The sequence below is a fragment of the Bombina bombina genome, chromosome 9, assembly GCF_027579735.1.
Source record: "Bombina bombina isolate aBomBom1 chromosome 9, aBomBom1.pri, whole genome shotgun sequence".
Taxonomy (NCBI): Eukaryota; Metazoa; Chordata; class Amphibia; order Anura; family Bombinatoridae; genus Bombina; species Bombina bombina.
Genome location: NC_069507.1, coordinates 110,768,863 through 110,793,173, shown reverse-complemented (window position 1 = coordinate 110,793,173; position 24,311 = coordinate 110,768,863). Strand labels below are relative to the sequence as shown.

The 24,311-nt window shown below is 40.8% G+C and overlaps 1 protein-coding gene across 1 annotated transcript in view; it reads right to left on the bottom strand.

Annotated features, from left to right (window-relative positions):
* The window catches only part of KIF20B (kinesin family member 20B), a 627,757-nt gene that overhangs the window by 540,457 nt on the left and 62,989 nt on the right, over window positions 1–24,311 (bottom strand). The window contains exons 2-4 of the mRNA XM_053692918.1: window positions 11,397–11,535; window positions 3,600–3,784; window positions 3,062–3,129 (exon numbers count right to left, since the gene is read on the bottom strand). Coding sequence (XP_053548893.1) covers window positions 3,062–3,129; window positions 3,600–3,784; window positions 11,397–11,535 — 392 coding nt within the window. The remainder of the gene's footprint in view (window positions 1–3,061; window positions 3,130–3,599; window positions 3,785–11,396; window positions 11,536–24,311) is intronic.

Sequence of the window (24,311 nt, the reverse complement as noted above, 5' to 3'; positions counted from 1 at the left end):
AAGAATACAGTCATCATCAAATTGCCAGTAACATATAGCTGATTTTCATGTATTCATAACTACTCTTTTCAATATATGAGAAGCGATATGTCATGATATTCTGTTAAACATTGGGACCCTTACAGTTAATGTGTGGAACAAACAGTGGCCAATACTACTAAAAACATTAAGGTCCTACTTTAACCCTTTTCATTAAGGGTAGAACCTGTGCCCTGTTTTGTGCTATCATGTCTCTGTATTGTCCTTTTGGAGTTATTTATCGTTTGTTTTTATTTGTTTAGTTTAGTTTTTGGTTTTGTAGAGCACAGTTTAAAAATGAGAAAGTTCGGGTGCCAAAAGTTTAGAAAGTTACATTAATCATAGCTTATACTTGTACCACGAGTAACACCATGTAAGTTTATTTCATAATTCAATTTATTGATCATCTTGCAGTATTGCCTATTATCTATGTATAAGTATGCCACGAGAAAATACGTCCATAATACTATATCTCTGGAGCTGATGCCTCCTATTGTCAAACTCTTTGTAATAAGTGTTCCTGTCTATATATTTCATAACTGTAAACTGATCAGCATCAAATGTTCTATAAGTCATTGACTGTGTAGTGTTTACCTGAACTTTTCTCAATAAAAAAAAAAGAATTTTAAAAAAGCAAATAGCATAGCCATCTGAGCATAAGAAGGCAAGGAGCATATAGGAAGTGGGGTAAAATATAAATACATTTTTTGGCGGCAAGAATGACTCACAACGCAAAAGGAAGTTGAGATTTTTTTTGCCGCCAACAAACATCCGGAAATGACGCAACTCACGTCATAATAAACTTAATTTAGCGCAAAAACAACCTTGCGTCAATTAAGACGCAGGAAATGAACTTCCATCATGACAGACGCACATTCACGGCCAAAAAATTTCTCGCGCCTAGAATGATGCAATAAATAACAGCATTTTGCGCCCTCGCGAGCCTAATATGCCCGCAAGTTTTTTTAATGAAAACAAGTCAAATTGAAAAAAAGACTATACCCCAGGTAAGACAAACTTCCTATATTGGTAATAAGAAAGATGAGGCGCTAAAGAAATAACCCTGCTAGACTAGTGTTTTCCCCTCCAAGAAGACAGTAGTAGAAATGTAGTGAATATAGTGAAGTTTATGATTATATTCAAATATATGTTACTTCTACAATGTGTACAATGTATAACTGTATCCTTTTATATGTTTAAACAAAAGTCTTTTACAATACAAAAGGTTTTTATTATCTGTCTGCAAACATACTAACCAACTAACTAGTTTTAACATAAGATGCTATGTGATTTAAAATGGAGGTTTATTCAACCTTGAATTTATAGCTCTAAAATGGATGCTCCTTGCAATTTAAAGTGTGTATGTCTAAACTCTTGTATAACAGATTATCAAGGCCACATTGTTGAAGATAGAAAAAGCTAGACAAGTTTTGTTGATGTTAAAATGATGCTAAAAATACATATAAAAAGAAAACAATAAATGAGGACGTCATCCAAATAAAAAACTATAAAAACACCTTGTTGTAAACATGAGGCAGGTGACTCTGACAGGATATTATAGAGCATTTCTAAGGATAAGATTTGGTTGCAAAGAAGTCATTTTGAGTGGTATGTAACAATTGTTATTGAAAGCAAGTTTAAACTGATAGTCTTTTAACTCTGTGTGTACTTTGGATTTAAATGAATTTAATTTTATATTACTTCTGTAAGCTGATTTTTCTGTATAATAAAAATGTATTTTTAAACAATGTTATCTTCTCAAGTACCATTTCTTTATTGTACTCAAAAAGTTTCTTTGTAAGAAATGAGACCTGTTTCACTGATATAATATTTAAAGGTCAGTGCTTGGAATTCATATTTCAATATAACTGTGCTTTAAGACCTTATAAGTGAATTAGGTGTGAACCACTACATGACCTACCCGCTGTTAGGGCGGGTCGGTGTTACCGGTCCGTTAGTGGGAAGCTGGTATTTGAAAATTTTTCATGTGACTTTTCCTACGTCACACTTGTGATCGTAGCAACATCGATTTTGTTATAATATAACAAGTGATCCTTGATACTCTATCGAGTGCTTTGTATGTTGCAGTTTTGTAACTTAATCTGTGTGTATGTAAGAAGATGTATTCCCTATTCCGTGTGTGATCAGGGAGTCTTGGGGGAGGTTGCAACTTACACTGGTATCTTGGCACACCTGATGTCTTTATTGATGTGGTCTTTGCGGTCACGTTCAGTGACATGAATATTAGACTGTGCGGTCACGTTTAGTGACTATAATGCAATCCTCGCAGTGTGGACTTTGCGGTCACATATAGTGACTGTGATGAGATCTTTGCGGTCACGGAAGTGACTAACGATGGAGTCTTTGTGGTCACAAGTAGTGACTTGGGGTGAGATCTTTTCCGGTCACCAGTGGTGATATGCAATAAGGTCTTTGCGGTCACAGATAGTGACTTAGGGATGGTCTTTGCGGTCACAGACAGTGACTTAGGAATGGTCTTTGCGGTCACAGGTAGTGACTAACGGTATGATCTGTGTGGTTGGAGATCAGATGAAGTAAAACTTGGCAGTCGTTCTGTGCAACTTAATAAAGCTGATTGGAAACAGATGGAGGTTGTAGAAATATTCGGCTGCAATATTGCAGAATGTAATCAGCGAAGAAAGTCTTGTAGTAGTTGTCTTTTCTTTCTTAGCAGTTATAGTTGCAACGATAAAGACTGTTAAAAACCGGTTAACTCATATTAACTTATCGGCCTCAATAGTCAATATGACTTGTGTCCTGCCTTAAAGCTCCTGTCTTAAATATAATAAGACCTAGGGACCTAATAAAGTTTATACTTTATAGATAACTCCATACATCCCATTGCCATCATGTCTTATTCTGAGTGCCATTCAAGTTATGTGCTAAAAAAAAAAAAATGTCCCCATATGAATCCTTTCTATTAAAGAATAAGGATTATTATGTCCCAGAAAAAAACAGATCTTAGAGGTTTAACCTCTTAAGTGCTGCTGTCCTTCTGTACCTAGAAGGCGATGGCAGTTACCTTAGATCCAAATGCATGATAGATGCTGATCCTTGGGTGTGGTAGGCGCTTCCCTCCCTGTCATAGACCTTTAGGAAAAGAACAGAGTAACCAACTCAAAATTTCTACAAAGGGGTAACAAAGTATTAAAAGTAAAGCAAAGACTTCCTCGCCGCCTTTTAACTGCTAAAAGCCACCACTACTCTTACTCAAGAGATTGACATGGACACAGCTAGACCCCAATCCTTGCTTGCATAGAAAATTACCCATAAAAGGACTAAAATCTTCAGACACCAACTTCACACAACCACCATTGACAGAAGCGAAGAGAATGACTGGGGGTTATGGGTAAGGCAGTTACACTTAACAGCTTTGCTGGGGTGCTCTTTGCCTCCTCCTGCTGGCCAGGAGTTGAATATATCCCACTAGTAATTGGAATGATGTTGAGGACTCTCCATGTCATAGGAAAGAAATAAAAGTTTCTAACAATGTTATTTCTAGACTTTATTAAAGTCAACTAAGATTTCATGGAGAAACAACTCTTACAGTTATAACATACCTCTTTATATTGACGAAGAATAGAGTTCTTAAGTGCAGTTTCAACTTTCACTTGTTCTTTTGTCAGTCTTACATAATCCCGACATCTGTGAGGCTTTAGATCCATCTTTAAGTAAACATTTCCTTTAATAGCGTCAAATAGTAGATTCATTGATCTAGGCAAAATGCCTGCATCCGTTTTTGTTCCTGCAATAAAATCACATATAAAACCTTCATGCATTGACAGTGATCTACAGTAGAACTAGAACAAACATGTTAGTATATGTTTAGCCAATCTTATATAGGTAGAAAGACACTTTATCCAAACTGCTTGGGAGAGCGAAAAAGGTGTGGATTTTGGAATACTTGCATCTGTAAAATGGGACAATTTGGGGGATGGGGGGGGGTGAAACTAAATTTAAACAACAATATCAAATGTTATTTAGGGAATATTAAAATATTGTACAGTTTATACATGTAACCTAAAAGGTTAATGTATGTCATTTTTTTTTAATTTTGTATACATACCATCAGAAAAATGGTACAGTACTGTAAGCAGGAAGGTCATATCTGTTGTTTTAAATATAGACTATTTGTATTTTAGAACACAAAAAAAATAAAAAAATATTAAAAGGTTTGGGAAAAGAAAAAGAGAGAAGGAAAGAACCAGTGGTCAAGATTCACTATCACTCTCTACAATTTCTTCACTAGGCTGGAGAGAATGGAGTAGGGAACTTTACAAATCAAGGCATTGTTCATGATCATGTACATGGCTGCAAAATTAAGTAAGTATTTTTTCCTTCCAATAAAAGTACAGCTGAAATGTTGATCAAATCTGAATGATTAACCTATTAAAGTGGAGATAACTCACCTCCCAAAAATGTCATATTTCTCAATTTATTTTTAATGGTAAATAACTAAATCAGTTATTTTCTGATATAACTGGGAAAATAATCAAAAAATGTATTCTAAAAAATTAAACCTTTATGTAACAAAAATATTTGAATCAACTCTTAATGGCTAGTGATTTAAATTGTGATTTCAAACTATTTAACGGGATATGAAACCCAACATCTTTCTTTCATGAAACAAAAACAAAAAAAAAAAACAATGATTTACTTCTATTATCAATTTGTCTTCATTCCATTGGTATCTTTTGTTGAAAAGCAGAGAAGTATGCTTAGGAGCCAGCCCTTTTCAGGAACACTATATGGCAGCAGTTTTGCAAGAATGTTATTCATTTCCAATAGCACTAGATGGCAGCACTATTTGCTGTCATGTAATGCACCAGCTGCCTACCTAAGTATCTCTTAGACACAGAATATCATGGGAATTAAGCAAATTTGACAATAATAAATTGGAAGGCTTTGTCTGAATCGCAAAAGAAAATTTTTGAGTTTCCTATCCCTTTAAATGGATTTGATTTAAATAAAATCAACCCTGAATAGATACAAAGCCATAAAACAAAATAACATAATTTATGCTTACCTGATAAATTCCTTTCTCCTGTAGTGTAGTCAGTCCACGGGTCATCATTACTTATGGGATATTAACTCCTCCCCAACAGGAAGTGCAAGAGGATAACCCAAGCAGAGCTGCTATATAGCTCCTCCCCTCTACGTCACACCCAGTCATTCGACCGAGAACCAAACGAGAAAGGAGAAACTATAGGGTGCAGTGGTGACTGGAGTATAATTTAAAAATTTAGACCTGCCTCAAAAAACAGGGCGGGCCGTGGACTGACTACACTACAGGAGAAAGGAATTTATCAGGTAAGCATAAATCATGTTTTCTCCTGTTAAGTGTAGTCAGTCCACGGGTCATCATTACTTATGGGATACCAATACCAAAGCTAAGTACACGGATGACGGGAGGGACAGGCAGGATCTCTATACGGAAGGAACCACTGCCTGAAGAACCTTTCTCCCAAAAACAGCATCCAAAGAAGCAAAAGTGTCAAATTTGGAAAATTTGGAAAAAGTATGAAGAGAAGACCAAGTTGCAGCCTTGCAAATCTGTTCAACAGAGGCCTCGTTCTTAAAGGCCCAAGTGGAAGCCACAGCTCTAGTAGAATGAGCTGTAATCCTTTCAGGAGGTTGCTGTCCAGCAGTCTCATAGGCTAAGCGTATTATGCTACGAAGCCAAAAGGATAGAGAGGTAGCAGATGCTTTTTGACCTCTCCTCTGTCCAGAATAAACTACAAACAGGGAAGAAGTTTGTCGAAAATCTTTAGTTGCCTGTAAATAAAATTTCAGGGCACGGACTACATCTAGATTGTGCAGAAGTCGTTCCTTCTTTGAAGAAGGGTTAGGACACAATGATGGAACAACAATCTCTTGATTGATATTCTTGTTAGTGACTACCTTAGGTAAGAACCCAGGTTTAGTACGCAGAACTACCTTATCTGAATGAAAAATCAGATACGGAGAATCACAATGTAAGGCTGATAATTCAGAGACTCTACGAGCCGAGGAAATAGCCATTAAAAACAGAACTTTCCAAGATAACAGCTTGATATCAATGGAGTGAAGGGGTTCAAACGGAACACCCTGTAAAACATTAAGAACTAAGTTTAAACTCCACGGTGGAGCTACAGTCTTAAACACAGGCTTAATTCTAGCCAAAGCCTGACAAAAAGCCTGAACGTCTGGAACTTCTGACAGACGTTTGTGTAGAAGGATTGACAGAGCCGAGATCTGTCCCTTTAAAGAACTTGCAGATAAACCCTTTTCTAAACCTTCTTGTAGAAAAGACAATATCCTAGGAATCCTAACCTTACTCCATGAGTAACCCTTGGATTCGCACCAGTGTAAGTATTTACGCCATATCTTATGGTAAATTTTCCTGGTAACAGGTTTCCTAGCCTGTATTAAGGTATCAATTACTGGCTCCGAAAATCCACGCTTTGATAAAATTAAGCGTTCAATTTCCATGCAGTCAGCTTCAGAGAAATTAGATTTTGATGTTTGAAAGGACCCTGAATTAGAAAGTCCTGTCTCAGAGGCAGAGACCAAGGTGGACAGGATGACATGTCCACTAGATCTGCATACCAGGTCCTGCGTGGCCACGCAGGCGCTATTAGAATCACTGATGCTTTCTCCTGTTTGATCCTGGCAATCAAACGAGGAAGCATCGGGAAGGGTGGAAACACATAAGCCATCCTGAAGGTCCAAGGTGTTGTCAAGGCATCTATCAGGACCGCTCCCGGGTCCCTGGACCCGTAACGAGGAAGCTTGGCGTTCCGGCGAGACGCCATGAGATCCATATCTGGTTTGCCCCAACGTCGAAGTATTTGGGCAAAGACCTCCGGATGAAGTTCCCACTCCCCCAGATGAAAAGTCTGGCGACTTAGGAAATCCGCCTCCCAGTTCTCCACTCCTGGGATGTGGATCGCTGACAGGTGGCAAGAGTGAGACTCTGCCCAGCGAATTATCTTTGATACTTCCATCATCGCTAAGGAACTTCTTGTCCCTCCCTGATGGTTGATGTAAGCCACAGTCGTGATGTTGTCCGACTGAAACCTGATAAACCTCAGAGTTGCTAACTGAGGCCAAGCCAGAAGGGCATTGAGAACTGCTCTCAATTCCAGAATGTTTATTGGAAGGAGACTCTCCTCTTGAGTCCATGATCCCTGAGCCTTCAGGGAATTCCAGACAGCGCCCCAACCTAGTAGGCTGGCGTCTGTAGTTACAATTGTCCAGTCTGGCCTGCTGAAGGGCATCCCCCTGGACAGATGTGGCCGAGAAAGCCACCATAGAAGAGAATCTCTGGTCTCCTGATCCAGATTCAGCGTAGGGGACAAATCTGAGTAATCCCCATTCCACTGACTTAGCATGCATAATTGCAGCGGTCTGAGGTGCAGGCGTGCAAAAGGAACTATGTCCATTGCCGCTACCATTAAGCCGATTACCTCCATGCATTGAGCCACTGACGGGTGTTGAATGGAATGAAGGGCACGGCAAGCATTTAGGAGCTTTGTTAACCTGTCCTCTGTCAGGTAAATTTTCATTTCTACAGAATCTATAAGAGTCCCCAAGAAGGGAACTCTTGTGAGTGGTAAGAGAGAACTCTTCTCCTTGTTTACTTTCCACCCATGCAACCTTAGAAATGCCAGTACTAACTCTGTATGAGACTTGGCAGTTTGAAAGCTTGACGCTTGTATCAGAATGTCGTCTAGGTACGGAGCTACCGAAATTCCTCGCGGTCTTAGTACCGCCAGAAGAGAGCCCAGAACCTTTGTAAAGATTCTTGGAGCCGTAGCCAACCCGAAGGGGAGTGCTACAAACTGGTAATGCTTGTCTAGGAAGGCAAACCTTGGATACCGGTAATGTTCTCTGTGAATCGGTATGTGAAGGTAAGCATCCTTTAAATCCACTGTGGTCATGTACTGACCTCTTTGGATCATGGGTAAGATTGTCCGAATAGTTTCCATCTTGAATGATGGAACTCTTAGGAATTTGTTTAGGATCTTTAAATCCAATATTGGTCTGAAAGTTCCCTCTTTTTTGGGAACCACAAACAGATTTGAGTAAAACCCTTGTCCGTGTTCCGACCGCGGAACTGGATGGATCACTCCCATTAGTAAAAGGTCTTGTACACAGCGTAGAAACGCCTCTTTCTTTATCTGGTTTGTTGACAACCTTGAAAGGTGAAATCTCCCTTGTGGAGAAGCTTTGAAGTCCAGAAGATATCCCTGAGATATGATCTCCAACGCCCAGGGATCCTGGACATCTCTTGCCCAAGCCTGGGCGAAGTGAGAGAGTCTGCCCCCCACTAGATCCGTTACCGGATCGGGGGCCCTCACTTCATGCTGTCTTAGGGGCAGCAGCAGGTTTTCTGGCCTGCTTGCCCTTATTCCAGGCCTGGTTAGGTTTCCAGCCTTGTCTGTAGCGAGCAACAGCTCCTTCCTGTTTTGGAGCAGAGGAAGTTGAAGCTGCTCCTGCCTTGAAGTTACGAAAGGCACGAAAATTAGACTGTCTAGCCCTGGGTTTGGCTCTGTCTTGAGGCAGGGCATGGCCTTTACCTCCCGTAATATCAGCGATAATTTCTTTCAAACCGGGCCCGAATAAAGTCTGCCCCTTGAAAGGTATGTTAAGTAGTTTCGATTTAGAAGTTACATCAGCTGACCAGGATTTTAGCCACAGCGCTCTGCGTGCCTGAATGGCGAATCCGGAATTCTTAGCCGTAAGTTTAGTTAAATGTACTACGGCATCAGAAATAAATGAATTAGCTAGCTTAAGGGTTTTAAGCTTAAGTGAAATCTCATCTAATGTCGCTGAGTCAAGGGTCTCTTCCAGAGACTCAAACCAAAATGCTGCCGCAGCCGTGACAGGCGCAATGCATGCAAGGGGTTGTAATATAAAACCTTGTTGAACAAACATTTTCTTAAGGTAACCCTCTAACTTTTTATCCATTGGATCTGAAAAGGCACAGCTATCCTCCACCGGGATAGTGGTACGCTTAGCTAAAGTAGAAACTGCTCCCTCCACCTTAGGGACCGTTTGCCATAAGTCCCGTGTGGTGGCGTCTATTGGAAACATTTTTCTGAATATAGGAGGGGGTGAGAAAGGCACACCGGGTCTGTCCCACTCCTTAGTAATAATTTCAGTAAGTCTCTTAGGTATAGGAAAAACGTCAGTACTCGTCGGTACCGCAAAATATTTATCCAACCTACACATCTTCTCTGGGATTGCAACTGTGTTACAATCATTCAGAGCCGCTAACACCTCCCCTAGCAATACACGGAGGTTTTCCAGCTTAAACTTAAAATTTGAAATGTCTGAATCCAATTTATTTGGATCAGATCCGTCACCCGCAGAATGAAGCTCTCCGTCCTCATGCTCTGCAAATTGTAACGCAGTATCAGACATGGCCCTAGTATTATCAGTATACTCTGTTCTCATCCCAGAGTGATCTCGTTTACCTCTAAGTTCTGGCAATTTAGACAAAACTTCAGTCATAACATTAGCCATGTCTTGTAAAGTGATTTGTAATGGCCGCCCTGATGTACTTGGCGTTACAATATCACGCACCTCCTGAGCGGGAGATGCAGGTACTGACACGTGAGGCAAGTTAGTCGGCATAAGTTCCTTAACATGTACAGATTGACTTTTATTTAAAGTAGCATCAATGCAATTAGTACATAAATTTCTATTGGGCTCCACCTTGGCTTTTGAACATATTGCACAAAGAGATTCCTCTGTGTCAGACATGTTTAAACAAACTAGCAATTAGACTAGCAAGCTTGGAAATACTTTTCAACTAAATTTACAAGCAATATGTAAAAACGTTACTGTGCCTTTAAGAAGCACACAAAAAAACTGTCACCGTTGAATAACAATGAACCGGATTAGTTATAGAAACCAAATTTAGCAAAGGATTGCACTCATTAGCAATGATGATTAACCCTTAATATCAGAAAAAAACGTATAACAATTGACAATATAAGCGTTTTTATCACAGTCAAGCACAGTCTCACAGGTCTGCTGTGAGTGATTACCTCCCTCAAAACTAGTTTTGAAGACCCCTCTGTGGAGACGTCCTGGATCATGCAGGGAGAAAAAGACAGACTGTGACTGAATTTCTGATGCGTAGTAAAAGCGCCAAAATAGGCCCCTCCCACTCACACTACAACAGTGAGGGAAGCTCAGTAAACTGTTTTAATTTAAAACAAACGACAGCCATGTGGAAAATAAAGCCCAAAACAATTTTCACCAAGTACCTCAGATAATTAAACGATTTAACATGCCAGTAAACGTTTAAAATCTAATATATGAAATGTCATTAAAGAGCCTGCTGCTAGTCGTTCACACTGCAAGTTAGGCTAAAAGTTATATGCATACAGTATTTTCCCAGTGAAGTGCCCTTCCCCAGAAATACTTAAGTGTTAACATATATACATGTCAGCCTGATACCAGTTGCTACTACTGCATTTAAGGCTGTACTTACATTATATCGGTATTAGCAGTATTTTCAAAGTCAATTCCATTCCTTAGAAAATAATATACTGCAACATACCTCTTTGCAGGTGAACCTGCCCGCTGTCCCCTGATCTGAAGTTACCTTACTCCTCAGAATGGCCGAGAACAGCAAACGGATCTTAGTTACGTCCGCTAAGATCATATACAAAAACTCAGGTAGATTCTTCTTCAAATTCTGCCTGAGAAGGAAACAACACACTCCGGTGCCGTTTTAAAATAACAAACTTTTGATTGAAGATATAAAAAACTAAGTTTAATCACCACAGTCCTCTCACACATCCTATCTATTAGTTGGGTGCAAGAGAATGACTGGGTGTGACGTAGAGGGGAGGAGCTATATAGCAGCTCTGCTTGGGTGATCCTCTTGCACTTCCTGTTGGGGAGGAGTTAATATCCCATAAGTAATGATGACCCGTGGACTGACTACACTTAACAGGAGAAATAACAGTTGCTTTTAAACTAACAGACTACATGTACAATATGAGAGCAAGTAAAGAGGACTAGATTACAAGTGGAGTGCAAAAATCTTAGCACTATTGTGCGCTCACACCATTTGTGGAGTTATTGTTGTCTCTCCTGTTTCCAAGAGAGTTAATTTTCCTGATCTATTTTCTGTTGGACTCATCAATTAACTCACTCTGCACTATCCATTTTAAAGTATAGGGCTCGCTATATAAATATCAGGTGAACGTTTTTTAGCATCCATTTGTAATACCAGATTGCTCTCTGTTCTTCATCCAAGGTTGTAAGGATATCTCTCCTTGTGCAATCGGTTACACTCCATTTATACACTAGCCCATAATATTTTTTATTTTTTTTAAAGACAAAAAATGAGTTACCTTGAAATGTAAATGTTTTACCAGCATTAGTAACACCATAGGTAAAAATAAGACGATTTTGTCCCTCCATAAAATCAATCATATTTTGCTTTATAGTTCCATCAAAAAAATGAAATTGGGTTGTCTCAGGACCAAAGACCTGAACAAGAGAGAAAGTAAGCAGAGAAATATTTAATAAGAAACTGTAATATTTCTTTATTAAGAAAATACACAAGATAAAGTTAAAGGGCCATTCCAACCAAAATTGGAATCCCCACTGGTACGCTAAGCAGCTACAGTATGTAAAGTGCTGGTAAACTGAGATTATCTAGTTATGCTTCACATGCAGAGACACATTAATACAAAAACAATGATAAACATTTACTATAAGCATTTTTGTCAATACATGTATATCGTAAATATTTATATATTCAAAGATGTAATTTATCTATGTGCATTTAAATTTTGACTGGAATGTCACTTTAAACGTTGCCTTATATGTAGAAGTATTATAATAATTTCTGCTTCAATTGTAAACAGATTTTTTTGATTTTTTTTAAAATAGCCACACACATTGATTTAAAAAAAAAAAAAGTGTGTTGCTCAATTTTTCAACACAACACCCACACCTATTAAAGGGATAGTCTAGTTAAAAATAAACTTTCATGATTCAGATAGAACATGCAATTTTAAGCAACTTTCTAATTTACTCCTATTATTTTTCTTTGTTCTTTTGCTATCTTTATTTAAAAAAAAAGCTGTAAAGTAAGCTTAGAAACCTGCCCATTGTTGGTTCAGCATTTAGGTAGCACTTGCTTATTGGAGGGCTACATTTCAACACAAATCAGCGTTACCCAGGTGCTGAACCAAAAATGGGCCAGTTTCTAAGCTTACATTTTAGCTTTTTAAAATAAAGATACTAAGAGAACAAAGAAAAATTTATAATAGAAGTACAGTAGAAAGTTGCTTAAAATTGCATGCTCTATCTGAATCATAAAAGTTAATTTTGACTAGGCTATTCCTTTAAAAGGGACATGAAAGTCAAAATTATACTCTCATTGTTCAGACAGAGCATTCAATTGTGTTTTCAATGTACTTCTGTTTTTAAAGTGCTTTGTACGCTTGGTATCTTGTTGCAAAGCATACCTATATAGGCTCAGGAGCTACTGGGGATTGGTGTCATTAGCTCATTAGGTGCGTTTTGCCATCTCCCAGTTGTGCATTGCTGCTCTAGAGCTGACATAATTAAATTTAACCACTTTGCAGAAGTCAAACACTTATTAAATAGAAATAAGTAATAAAAATAAGTAATAAAAATAGTCTAACATTAAAGCATTCTCTTTTTGCACTTATGTCCCTTTAAGACCAAGAAATTTCTCAACCAAAAAATATTTTCCTTATTTTAGAGATTTATAATAACTCCCTTTTTTCTGGTTTAAAATATAGTATTGCAATATATTAATAGAATATAAGTGACATCTTACAATGACATAAAAAAAAACACAATGTTAATTGTGTATAAAATATTTCAGATTAAATAAAAATATGCTATATATAAAAACATTATTTCTTTTTCATTCTAAATTATTCATACTCAATGGAAGGAAGGATTTATTAGAGAGAAACATGGCGTGTCAAATTGTATGACAAAAGTTGCATGGAGTGGAAAACAGTTAAAAAAAAAAAATTAGCTGTTAAAATATTTGAATGAATAATCACATTAGGATGTTATAGCACACAAAGAACGTTAACTGGTTTTGAGCTTTGAGTTGCTGTATACACCAACACATTACTGTAAAGTTATTTTTCAGTGGGGAATTCACATACAATATTTATGGGGGGGGGGCCTGGGTGCTAACCTAGCATTATTATATACATACAGTATATCATGACATGTCTGAAGGCTTAAAAAAAATACAAAAGTGGAAAGCAAAAGTTTAGAAAAGTAGGAAAGAAACGCAGGGTAAGTGAAGTGCAGCTGTACAGAAACAAAAGAAACAAGGGTGGGTCTTGAAAACTCTCAACACCATTAAAGAAGTGAATTTAACAGGTAAGCCTAAATTTTGTTTTCTTTCATAAGATGGTGACTGTCCATGAGCCATACCGATTTTGTAAAGACCACTAGAGCACCACAAAATAGGGTGGGAAAACAGAATTTATGTTTACCTGATAAATTACTTTCTCCAACGGTGTGTCCGGTCCACGGCGTCATCCTTACTTGTGGGATATTCTCTTCCCCAACAGGAAATGGCAAAGAGCCCAGCAAAGCTGGTCACATGATCCCTCCTACGCTCCGCCTACCCCAGTCATTCGACCGACGTTAAGGAGGAATATTTGCATAGGAGAAACCATATGATACCGTGGTGACTGTAGTTAAAGAAAATAAAATATCAGACCTGATTAAAAAACCAGGGCGGGCCGTGGACCGGACACACCGTTGGAGAAAGTAATTTATCAGGTAAACATAAATTCTGTTTTCTCCAACATAGGTGTGTCCGGTCCACGGCGTCATCCTTACTTGTGGGAACCAATACCAAAGCTTTAGGACACGGATGAAGGGAGGGAGCAAATCAGGTCACCTAAATGGAAGGCACCACGGCTTACAAAACCTTTCTCCCAAAAATAGCCTCTTTCTTGAAGGCCCATGTGGAAGCCACAGCCCTAGTGGAATGAGCTGTGATTCTTTCGGGAGGCTGCCGTCCGGCAGTCTCGTAAGCCAATCTGATGATGCTTTTAATCCAAAAAGAGAGAGGTAGAAGTTGCTTTTTGACCTCTCCTTTTACCGGAATAAACAACAAACAAGGAAGATGTTTGTCTAAAATCCTTTGTAGCATCTAAATAGAATTTTAGAGCGCGAACAACATCCAAATTGTGCAACAAACGTTCCTTCTTCGAAACTGGTTTCGGACACAGAGAAGGTACGATAATCTCCTGGTTAATGTTTTTGTTAGAAACAACTTTTGGAAGAAAACCAGGTTTAGTACGTAAAACCACCTTATCTGCATGGAACACCAGATAAGGAGGAGAACACTGCAGAGCAGATAATTCTGAAACTCTTCGAGCAGAAGAAATTGCAACCAAAAACAAAACTTTCCAAGATAATAACTTAATATCAACGGAATGTAAGGGTTCAAATGGAACCCCCTGAAGAACTGAAAGAACTAAGTTGAAACTCCAAGGAGGAGTCAAAGGTTTGTAAACAGGCTTGATTCTGACCAGAGCCTGAACAAAGGCTTGAACATCTGGCACAGCTGCCAGCTTTTTGTGAAGTAACACAGACAAGGCAGAAATCTGTCCCTTCAGGGAACTTGCAGATAATCCTTTTTCCAATCCTTCTTGAAGGAAGGATAGAATCTTAGGAATTTTAACCTTGTCCCAAGGGAATCCTTTAGATTCACACCAACAGATATATTTTTTCCAAATTTTGTGGTAAATCTTTCTAGTTACAGGCTTTCTGGCCTGAACAAGAGTATCGATAACAGAATCTGAGAACCCTCGCTTCGTTAAGATCAAGCGTTCAATCGCCAAGCAGTCAGCTGGAGTGAGACCAGATTCGGATGTTCGAACGGACCCTGAACAAGAAGGTCTCGTCTCAAAGGTAGCTTCCATGGTGGAGCCGATGACATATTCACCAGATCTGCATACCAAGTCCTGCGTGGCCACGCAGGAGCTATCAAGATCACCGACGCCCTCTCCTGATTGATCCTGGCTACCAGCCTGGGGATGAGAGGAAACGGCGGGAACACATAAGCTAGTTTGAAGGTCCAAGGTGCTACTAGTGCATCCACTAGAGCCGCCTTGGGATCCCTGGATCTGGACCCGTAGCAAGGAACTTTGAAGTTCTGACGAGAGGCCATCAGATCCATGTCTGGAATGCCCCACAGTTGAGTGACTTGGGCAAAGATTTCCGGATGGAGTTCCCACTCCCCCGGATGCAATGTCTGACGACTCAGAAAATCCGCTTCCCAATTTTCCACTCCTGGGATGAGGATAGCAGACAGGTGGCAGGAGTGAGACTCCGCCCATAGAATGATTTTGGTCACTTCTTCCATCGCTAGGGAACTCCTTGTTCCCCCCTGATGGTTGATGTACGCAACAGTTGTCATGTTGTCTGATTGAAACCGTATGAACTTGGCCCTCGCTAGCTGAGGCCAAGCTTTGAGAGCATTGAATATCGCTCTCAGTTCCAGAATATTTATCGGTAGAAGAGATTCTTCCCGAGACCAAAGACCCTGAGCTTTCAGGGATCCCCAGACCGCGCCCCAGCCCATCAGACTGGCGTCGGTCGTGACAATGACCCACTCTGGTCTGCGGAAGGTCATCCCTTGTGACAGGTTGTCCAGGGACAGCCACCAACGGAGTGAGTCTCTGGTCCTCTGATTTACTTGTATCTTCGGAGACAAGTCTGTATAGTCCCCATTCCACTGACTGAGCATGCACAGTTGTAATGGTCTTAGATGAATGCGCGCAAAAGGAACTATGTCCATTGCCGCTACCATCAAACCTATCACTTCCATGCACTGCGCTATGGAAGGAAGAGGAACGGAATGAAGTATCCGACAAGAGTCTAGAAGCTTTGTTTTTCTGGCTTCTGTCAGAAAAATCCTCATTTCTAAGGAGTCTATTATTGTTCCCAAGAAGGGAACCCTTGTTGACGGAGATAGAGAACTCTTTTCCACGTTCACTTTCCATCCGTGAGATCTGAGAAAGGCCAGGACAATGTCCGTGTGAGCCTTTGCTTGAGGAAGGGACGACGCTTGAATCAGAATGTCGTCCAAGTAAGGTACTACGGCAATGCCCCTTGGTCTTAGCACAGCTAGAAGGGACCCTAGTACCTTTGTGAAAATCCTTGGAGCAGTGGCTAATCCGAAAGGAAGCGCCACGAACTGGTAATGCTTGTCCAGGAATGCGAACCTTAGGAACCGATGATGTTCCTTGTGGATAGGAATATGTAGATACGCATCCTTTAAATCCACCGTGGTCATGAATTGACCTTCCTGGATGGAAGGAAGAATTGTTCAAATGGTTTCCATCTTGAACGATGGAACCTTGAGAAACTTGTTTAAGATCTTGAGATCTAAGATTGGTCTGAACGTTCCCTCTTTTTTGGGAACTATGAACAGATTGGAGTAGAACCCCATCCCTTGTTCTCCTAATGGAACAGGATGAATCACTCCCATTTTTAACAGGTCTTCTACACAATGTAAGAATGCCTGTCTTTTTATGTGGTCTGAAGACAACTGAGACCTGTGGAACCTCCCCCTTGGGGGAAGCCCCTTGAACTCCAGAAAATAACCTTGGGAGACTATTTCTAGCGCCCAAGGATCCAGAACATCTCTTGCCCAAGCCTGAGCGAAGAGAGAGAGAGAGTCTGCCCCCCACCAGATCCGGTCCCGGATCGGGGGCCAACATTTCATGCTGTCTTGGTAGCAGTGCCAGGTTTCTTGGCCTGCTTTCCCTTGTTCCAGCCTTGCATTGGTCTCCAAGCTGGCTTGGCTTGAGAAGAATTACCCTCTTGCTTAGAGGACGTAGCACTTTGGGCTGGTCCGTTTCTACGAAAGGGACGAAAATTAGGTTTATTTTTTGCCTTGAAAGGCCGATCCTGAGGAAGGGCGTGGCACTTACCCCCAGTGATATCAGAGATAATCTCTTTCAAGTCAGGGCCAAACAGCGTTTTCCCCTTGAAAGGAATGTTAAGTAGCTTGTTCTTGGAAGACGCATCAGCTGACCAAGATTTCAACCAAAGCGCTCTGCGCGCCACAATAGCAAACCCAGAGTTCTTAGCCGCTAACCTAGCCAATTGCAAAGTGGCGTCTAAGGTGAAAGAATTAGCCAATTTGAGAGCATTGATTCTGTCCATAATCTCCTCATAAGGAGGAGAATCACTATCGACCGCCTTTACCAGCTCATCGAACCAGAAACACGCGGCTGTAGCGACAGGGACAATGCATGAAATTGGTTGTAGAAGGTAACCCTGCTGAACAAACATCTTTTTAAGTAAACCTTCTAATTTTTTATCCATAGGATCTTTGAAAGCACAACTATCTTCTATGGGTATAGTGGTGCGTTTGTTTAAGGTGGAAACCGCTCCCTCGGCCTTGGGGACTGTCTGCCATAAGTCCTTTCTGGGGTCGACCATAGGAAACAATTTTTTAAATATGGGGGGAGGGACGAAAGGAATACCGGGCCTTTCCCATTCTTTATTTACAATGTCCGCCACCCGCTTGGGTATAGGAAAAGCTTCTGGGAGCCCCGGGACCTCTAGGAACTTGTCCATTTTACATAGTTTCTCTGGGATGACCAACTTGTCACAATCATCCAGAGTGGATAATACCTCCTTAAGCAGAATGCGGAGATGTTCCAACTTAAATTTAAACGTAATCACATCAGGTTCAGCTTGTTGAGAAATGTTCCCTGAATCAGTAATTTCTCCCTCAGACAAAACCTCCCTGGCCCCATCAGACTGGTTTAGGGGCCCTTCAGAACCATTATTATCAGCGTCGTCATGCTCTTCAGTATCTAAAACAGAGCAGTCGCGCTTACGCTGATAAGTGTTCATTTTGGCTAAAATGTTTTTGACAGAATTATCCATTACAGCCGTTAATTGTTGCATAGTAAGGAGTATTGGCGCGCTAGATGTACTAGGGGCCTCCTGAGTGGGCAAGACTCGTGTAGACGAAGGAGGGAATGATGCAGTACCATGCTTACTCCCCTCACTTGAGGAATCATCTTGGGCATCATTGTCATTGTCACATAAATCACATTTATTTAAATGAGAAGGAATTCTGGCTTCCCCACATTCAGAACACAGTCTATCTGGTAGTTCAGACATGTTAAACAGGCATAAACTTGATAACAAAGTACAAAAAACGTTTTAAAATAAAACCGTTACTGTCACTTTAAATTTTAAACTGAACACACTTTATTACTGCAATTGCGAAAAAATATGAAGGAATTGTTCAAAATTCACCAAAATTTCACCACAGTGTCTTAAAGCCTTAAAAGAATTGCACACCAAATTTGGAAGCTTTAACTTTAACCCCTTTACAGTCCCTGGTATCTGCTTTGCTGAGACCCAACCAAGCCCAAAGGGGAATACGATACCAAATGACGCCTTCAGAAAGTCTTTTCTAAGTATCAGAGCTCCTCACACATGCGACTGCATGTCATGCCTCCCAAAAACAAGTGCGCAACACCGGCGCGAAAATGAGGCTCTGCCTATGATTTGGGAAAGCCCCTAAAGAATAAGGTGTCTAAAACAGTGCCTGCCGATATAATCTTATCAAAATACCCAGATTAAATGATTCCTCAAGGCTAAATATGTGTTAATAATGAATCGATTTAGCCCAGAAAAAGTCTACAGTCTTAATAAGCCCTTGTGAAGCCCTTATTTACTATCTTAATAAACATGGCTTACCGGATCCCATAGGGAAAATGACAGCTTCCAGCATTACATCGTCTTGTTAGAATGTGTCATACCTCAAGCAGCAAGAGACTGCTCACTGTTCCCCCAACTGAAGTTAATTGCTCTCAACAGTCCTGTGTGGAACAGCCATGGATTTTAGTAACGGTTGCTAAAATCATTTTCCTCATACAAACAGAAATCTTCATCTCTTTTCTGTTTCTGAGTAAATAGTACATACCAGCACTATTTTAAAATAACAAACTCTTGATTGAATAATAAAAACTACAGTTAAACACTAAAAAACTCTAAGCAATCTCCGTGGAGATGTTGCCTGTACAACGGCAAAGAGAATGACTGGGGTAGGCGGAGCCTAGGAGGGATCATGTGACCAGCTTTGCTGGGCTCTTTGCCATTTCCTGTTGGGGAAGAGAATATCCCACAAGTAAGGATGACGCCGTGGACCGGACACACCTATGTTGGAGAAAAACAGTTAAAGCAGGAAAATGGACTAAACAACAAATACAGTGACCTGCATAAACTTCCCAACTAAGAGCAGTCTTGTAAGAGGTAAAAGTGTCAAAATGGTAAAATTTGCTAAAAGTATGCAAAGATGACCAAGTAGCTACATTACAAATCTGTTCAATGGAAGCTTTATTCCTGAACGCCCAAGAGATGGATAAACAAAGAAGACTTTCTAAATAATTTTGTGACCTGAAGGTGAAATTTCAAGGGCTTGGCCACATCAAAGTTCTGAAGAAATCTCTCTTTAGCAGTTTTTAGAGCTGTGCAGAGTGAACCACAAATCTTCCAATTGATGATGTTCAACTTTTTTTCTTTTTTTGTTCTCTAAATCACCTTGACCTCATAAAAAAAAAAAAAAAAAAAAAAAATCAGGTAAGGGGAATCACAGGAGAGAACAAAGATCAGATGCCCTTCTGGCCAATAAAATTTCCCCTACAAAAAAAATCATGTTTCAACATAACATGTGAACATCCAGACCATGCATAGTGCATAGTTTAAAACAGGTTAGCCTGAAGAACTATTAAAACCAAGTTTAGGTTCCATGGAGGAGAAGCTGGTCTCACTAGCCACTACTGGACTTATCTAGACCAAAGCAAAGACTTAAATGTCAGGGAGTCTAGAAATCTATGTCATACTAGACTGATGAGGCAGAAATTTGTCCATTAAGGGAACTAGCTGATAAACTCTTAGCCAGACCATGCAGCAAAATTTGAAGAATATGAGGCATTCTAAGAGTTCCAACAATGACGCACACCAGGAAAGGAAGGAAAACATTCCACACCTCACTTGATCAAAAAAACTATTTGCAATCTTAGATGTTCAGTCGCCATGCTGTCAAATAGAGATTAGAGGTCTAGATGGAAGAAGTGTCCTTTTGAAAGGAAGATGTCCTCTAGTCAATGTTGGCATATGTATTTGATCTACATGCCAAGTCCTGTGAGGCCATGCTAAAGCAATCAGAATCAGAGACCCTTTCCTGTTTTATCTTGGCTATTACCCTGGATAGTAACAAAGATGTAAATCAGATTGATGATCATGAAATCACTAGAGCATCCTTTAGAGTAGGTTGTGGATCTCGAGATCTTGTACAATACTGGTGTAGTTTGCGATTCAAGAGTGAGGCCTGCCCCAATCTTTCACAATCTAGACAAATAACAACCATTATCCCGGGTGAAGGAACGGACAACTGAGAAAATCACTTGGTGTCCATGATTTAATGACTACCCAATTTGGACGGAGAAAGGAGGCCCCCTGAACCAGATATTAGTAAATCTGCCACAAAGTTAGGGATTGCCATATCTTGAAGTCTATAGAAATATTCTAAGATGGATTATTGTAGTCTCCTTTCCCCTGTTGCAACATTCTTAGCTGCAAATGAAGTATATGGAATGTAGCAAAAGGACCAGCATCTAACGCCACCAACATGAAACCTACAACTTACGTACTTCCATTGAAGCACTGTATGAAGAAAAGTGATTTGGAGGCCTTATGCAATTTAAATCTGCGTTGATCTGTCTCATTGATACTGGATCTATGATGAAACCCTTCTGCCCTTTCATGCAGATTTGGAGGAGGGGGTCGGGTTTTTGACCTGCATGGACTTGAATAACCAGTAAATACAGTAGATTTGCATAATCAACAAATGCATGATAACAAGACAATGTAATAGCACTTAGTCTGAACCTCAAATTAGTATTAGATTTCTTTTCTGACAAATGTCAAAGTTATGTCTATTTCTACTCCTCATGTATTAGGTGACAGCCATCTAGGTATGACAGCCATCAGCTGTGAAATTGCGGAGTGAATATATTTTAATTTAAGGGACAGGTTAATAGAGCCGTCTTCAGGATTTCCCTGGTAGGTAGGAAATCATTGAGCACTCTCTGCTGAAAATGCTAACATTGCATGACCCTGTCTAACATTAGACAGACTCATAGTAGTATAACACATCCTTACACAGCATGCATTGTTGACAAAGGGTTTAATTATAAGTTAATCACCCTTCCAATTGATAAGCATACTGTCCTGAGACGTGAGTTGCACCAGTTTGGACCTTGAATTTAAAGAAGAGTTTTTTTGTTTTTTTAAAAAAACAGTGAACCCTTGAGCGGTTGTTTTTTACACAATTGAATAATATGGTTTAAAAATACTACAGAGTGAATGTTTGAAAGTGTAAAGATTTTTCCTAAGTTTACTGTTCCTTTAAGAGATGTAAATAATGTATGTAGTATATTACTATATCACCGAAATGGCAAAAGCTCACTTCAAATATATTTCCAATGAAAATTCTATATGTAACAAGGAGATTAGTAAACATCCATCCCACTACAAAAACAAATTATGCTTACCTGATAATTTCCTTTTCTTCTGATGGAAAGAGTCCACAGCTGCATTCATTACTTTTGGAAAATAAGAACCTGGCCACTAGGAGGAGGCAAAGACAACCCAGCCAAAGGCTTAAATACTCCCCCACTCCCCTCATCCCCCAGTCATTCTGCCGAGGAACAAGGTAGAAGAAATATCAGGGTGAAAGGTGCCAGAAGAATATAAAGGACGCCCCACATAAAATTACGGGTGGGGAGCTGTGGACTCTCTCCATCAGAAGAAATAAGCATAAAGGTAAGCATAATTTATGTTTTTCTTCATAAATGGAAAGAGTCCACAGCTGCATTCATTACTTTTGTGAAAACAATACCCAAGCTATAGAGGACACTGAATGCTAAGACGGGAGGGTACAATAGGCGGCCCATACTGAGGGCACCAGGCCTGAACCTCTACCCAATAAAAAAAAATATAAAAAAAAAAAAAAAACGCTTTGTCCGAAGCCGAAATTTCTTTTTAAGAGGAAAAGCCCCAATGACACTAACTCGAAGTTGAGTCCAGAAGCCAAACCAGAGACCGCAAACGGACTCGCCTGAGCCAACAGTCCTCCAGGAGACACCGTCGCCCAACAAATGGTCCCCCACCGCTCGTCTCCCCAAATGAAGGAGACACCAGCCGAAACCCCCAAGGGAACAAGGCAAAGGAGAACCAAGGAAACCGAAAGGTCTCCTAATACAAAAGAACACCTCCATGAGTGAGCCCAGCTCACAGAGACCCAAAAGGGGGCCAAAACAGAGGAGGCCACGCCTATACCAAGCGAAACGCGGGATAAGACCGGGCACAGAGACAGAACAGACATCTCTCCAACATCCTGCAAGAACGGAATGCAACTGAAGAGGCAAGGTCCTCCCAGTGTCTGACCATAGAATACCAAAGTATTCGACCATGAAAAAGTGTGTAACACACTCGGATGAAAAACCCCAAGTTTAAGAACACAGAGTCCATAACAGGACGACACAGAGGGTACTTGCAAGGAAGAAGAAACAGACCGCAAAAGCAACCCCCAGACAGAGGGCATGATCCAGGCAACCTAAGTAAGCGGACCTACACACAGGTCCTTAAAAAGGGGAACACAAAATCTCCATCGAGGCCCCCCTGGAAGGAGAGAACACCCTCAGATCCTGAAGGAAGAGTAAACCCTCTTCTAATCAATAGAGCAAGTTGAAGGAAAATCTATACTCTAGGAGACTAAGCTAACAGGATAGACACAACAAAGCTCACACATCCAGGGGAGACTGCAACAAAAGTAGTTCCTTAGACCGCTCGGCAATCCTGACCTGCAGACCCACACCCAGCTGGACCAACCCAGCCTCAGGGATCTAAGACAGGGGAAAAAAATAATCCTGAACAGATACAGGAACGAGCGATAGCACAGCCATCCCCACAGAGCACAAGTACAACTCGACTCTGAAAACAGACAACAAGGCCATAGACCTAAGGATCTATCAAATAAAGGCCCAACAAGTCTGCTTGGAGACAGCAAGACCCCAGGGGTAACCAATCCCACCTTTCCGCCTCCCCTCCAGGAGAAGCCCCAAACAAGGACTATATCCATAGGGAGGAGAACTGAAAAGGAATGATTTCCCGGAAGGGCAACAACTGTTCACAAGGTCCAAAATCCCCGGCTTATGGGAAGAGAAATTCCCAACACAGACGTCCTAGAAAAGGACCCCTGCAAGTAGCTGCTTGCCGAGCAGAGGCACAGCCAACCCATTCACCTGCAGAGCAGGGAATCCACGGGAACACTGGCAAGCTGACCAGGGGAATACAACCCGAAGGCGCACCAGAAATTGGACATCCAACGCCAGCAGCTGGGTATGAACCAACCACTCTTGAGGCTCAAGCCACACAGCCAACCCCCAGATGAAAGGGCTACTCTGTGAAAAAGAGTAAAAAATACTCAGAGAACCTGGCCAACCATGACCAGATCAGGTAGATGTAGCAAGGACATAGCCCAAGTTCCCACTACCGTGGAACACCCTGACCAGCCCTGAGAACCAAGATTCCAAAACCACCCAAGACTGGGTCAGTAAAAAGGCTAAGCAAAGCTTAAGCAACCGGAATTCTCAGGGAGAAAAACAGGTCCGGGTAACCAATAGTTCAGGAAAACCTTATCCTAGAACTAAACACTCCAACTGGCAAGGGTATGGATGCATATCCAGAAAATCCAGATAGTGAGAAAACTCGAAAGCCCCGACCAAAGGAAGAAACCACCCCTAGCTAAAGTCCAACGCTCCAAGGAGCAAGGCTAGAAATCGTATGAAGATACTTCTCAGAGCCTCAGGACAACCAAGGGATACCTCGAGGTCAAAAACATCCTACTAACAGGATTAGTCTCCTTAACACCTCAGCACAAGCAGAGGACACAAGGAAGAGAAGGCACTAAGCCTACCCAGCTCAGGAAAACCCTGAGCTAAACAAAGTCCCCGCAGGGAACCTCCATCACCCGGAAACACAGATCCCAAAAGGAGATCCACTCACCCGGAGACAAAGGAAGAAGACCCAAAGGCCTCTCATAACTCAGTCAAGAGTAAGAGCTGCATCTAGATACACTATAAACAGCTTACACGTACACCTGCAAGGTGTCAAGAGCTGCAACTGGTTTCAAACTGCAAACTTTCGGAGCC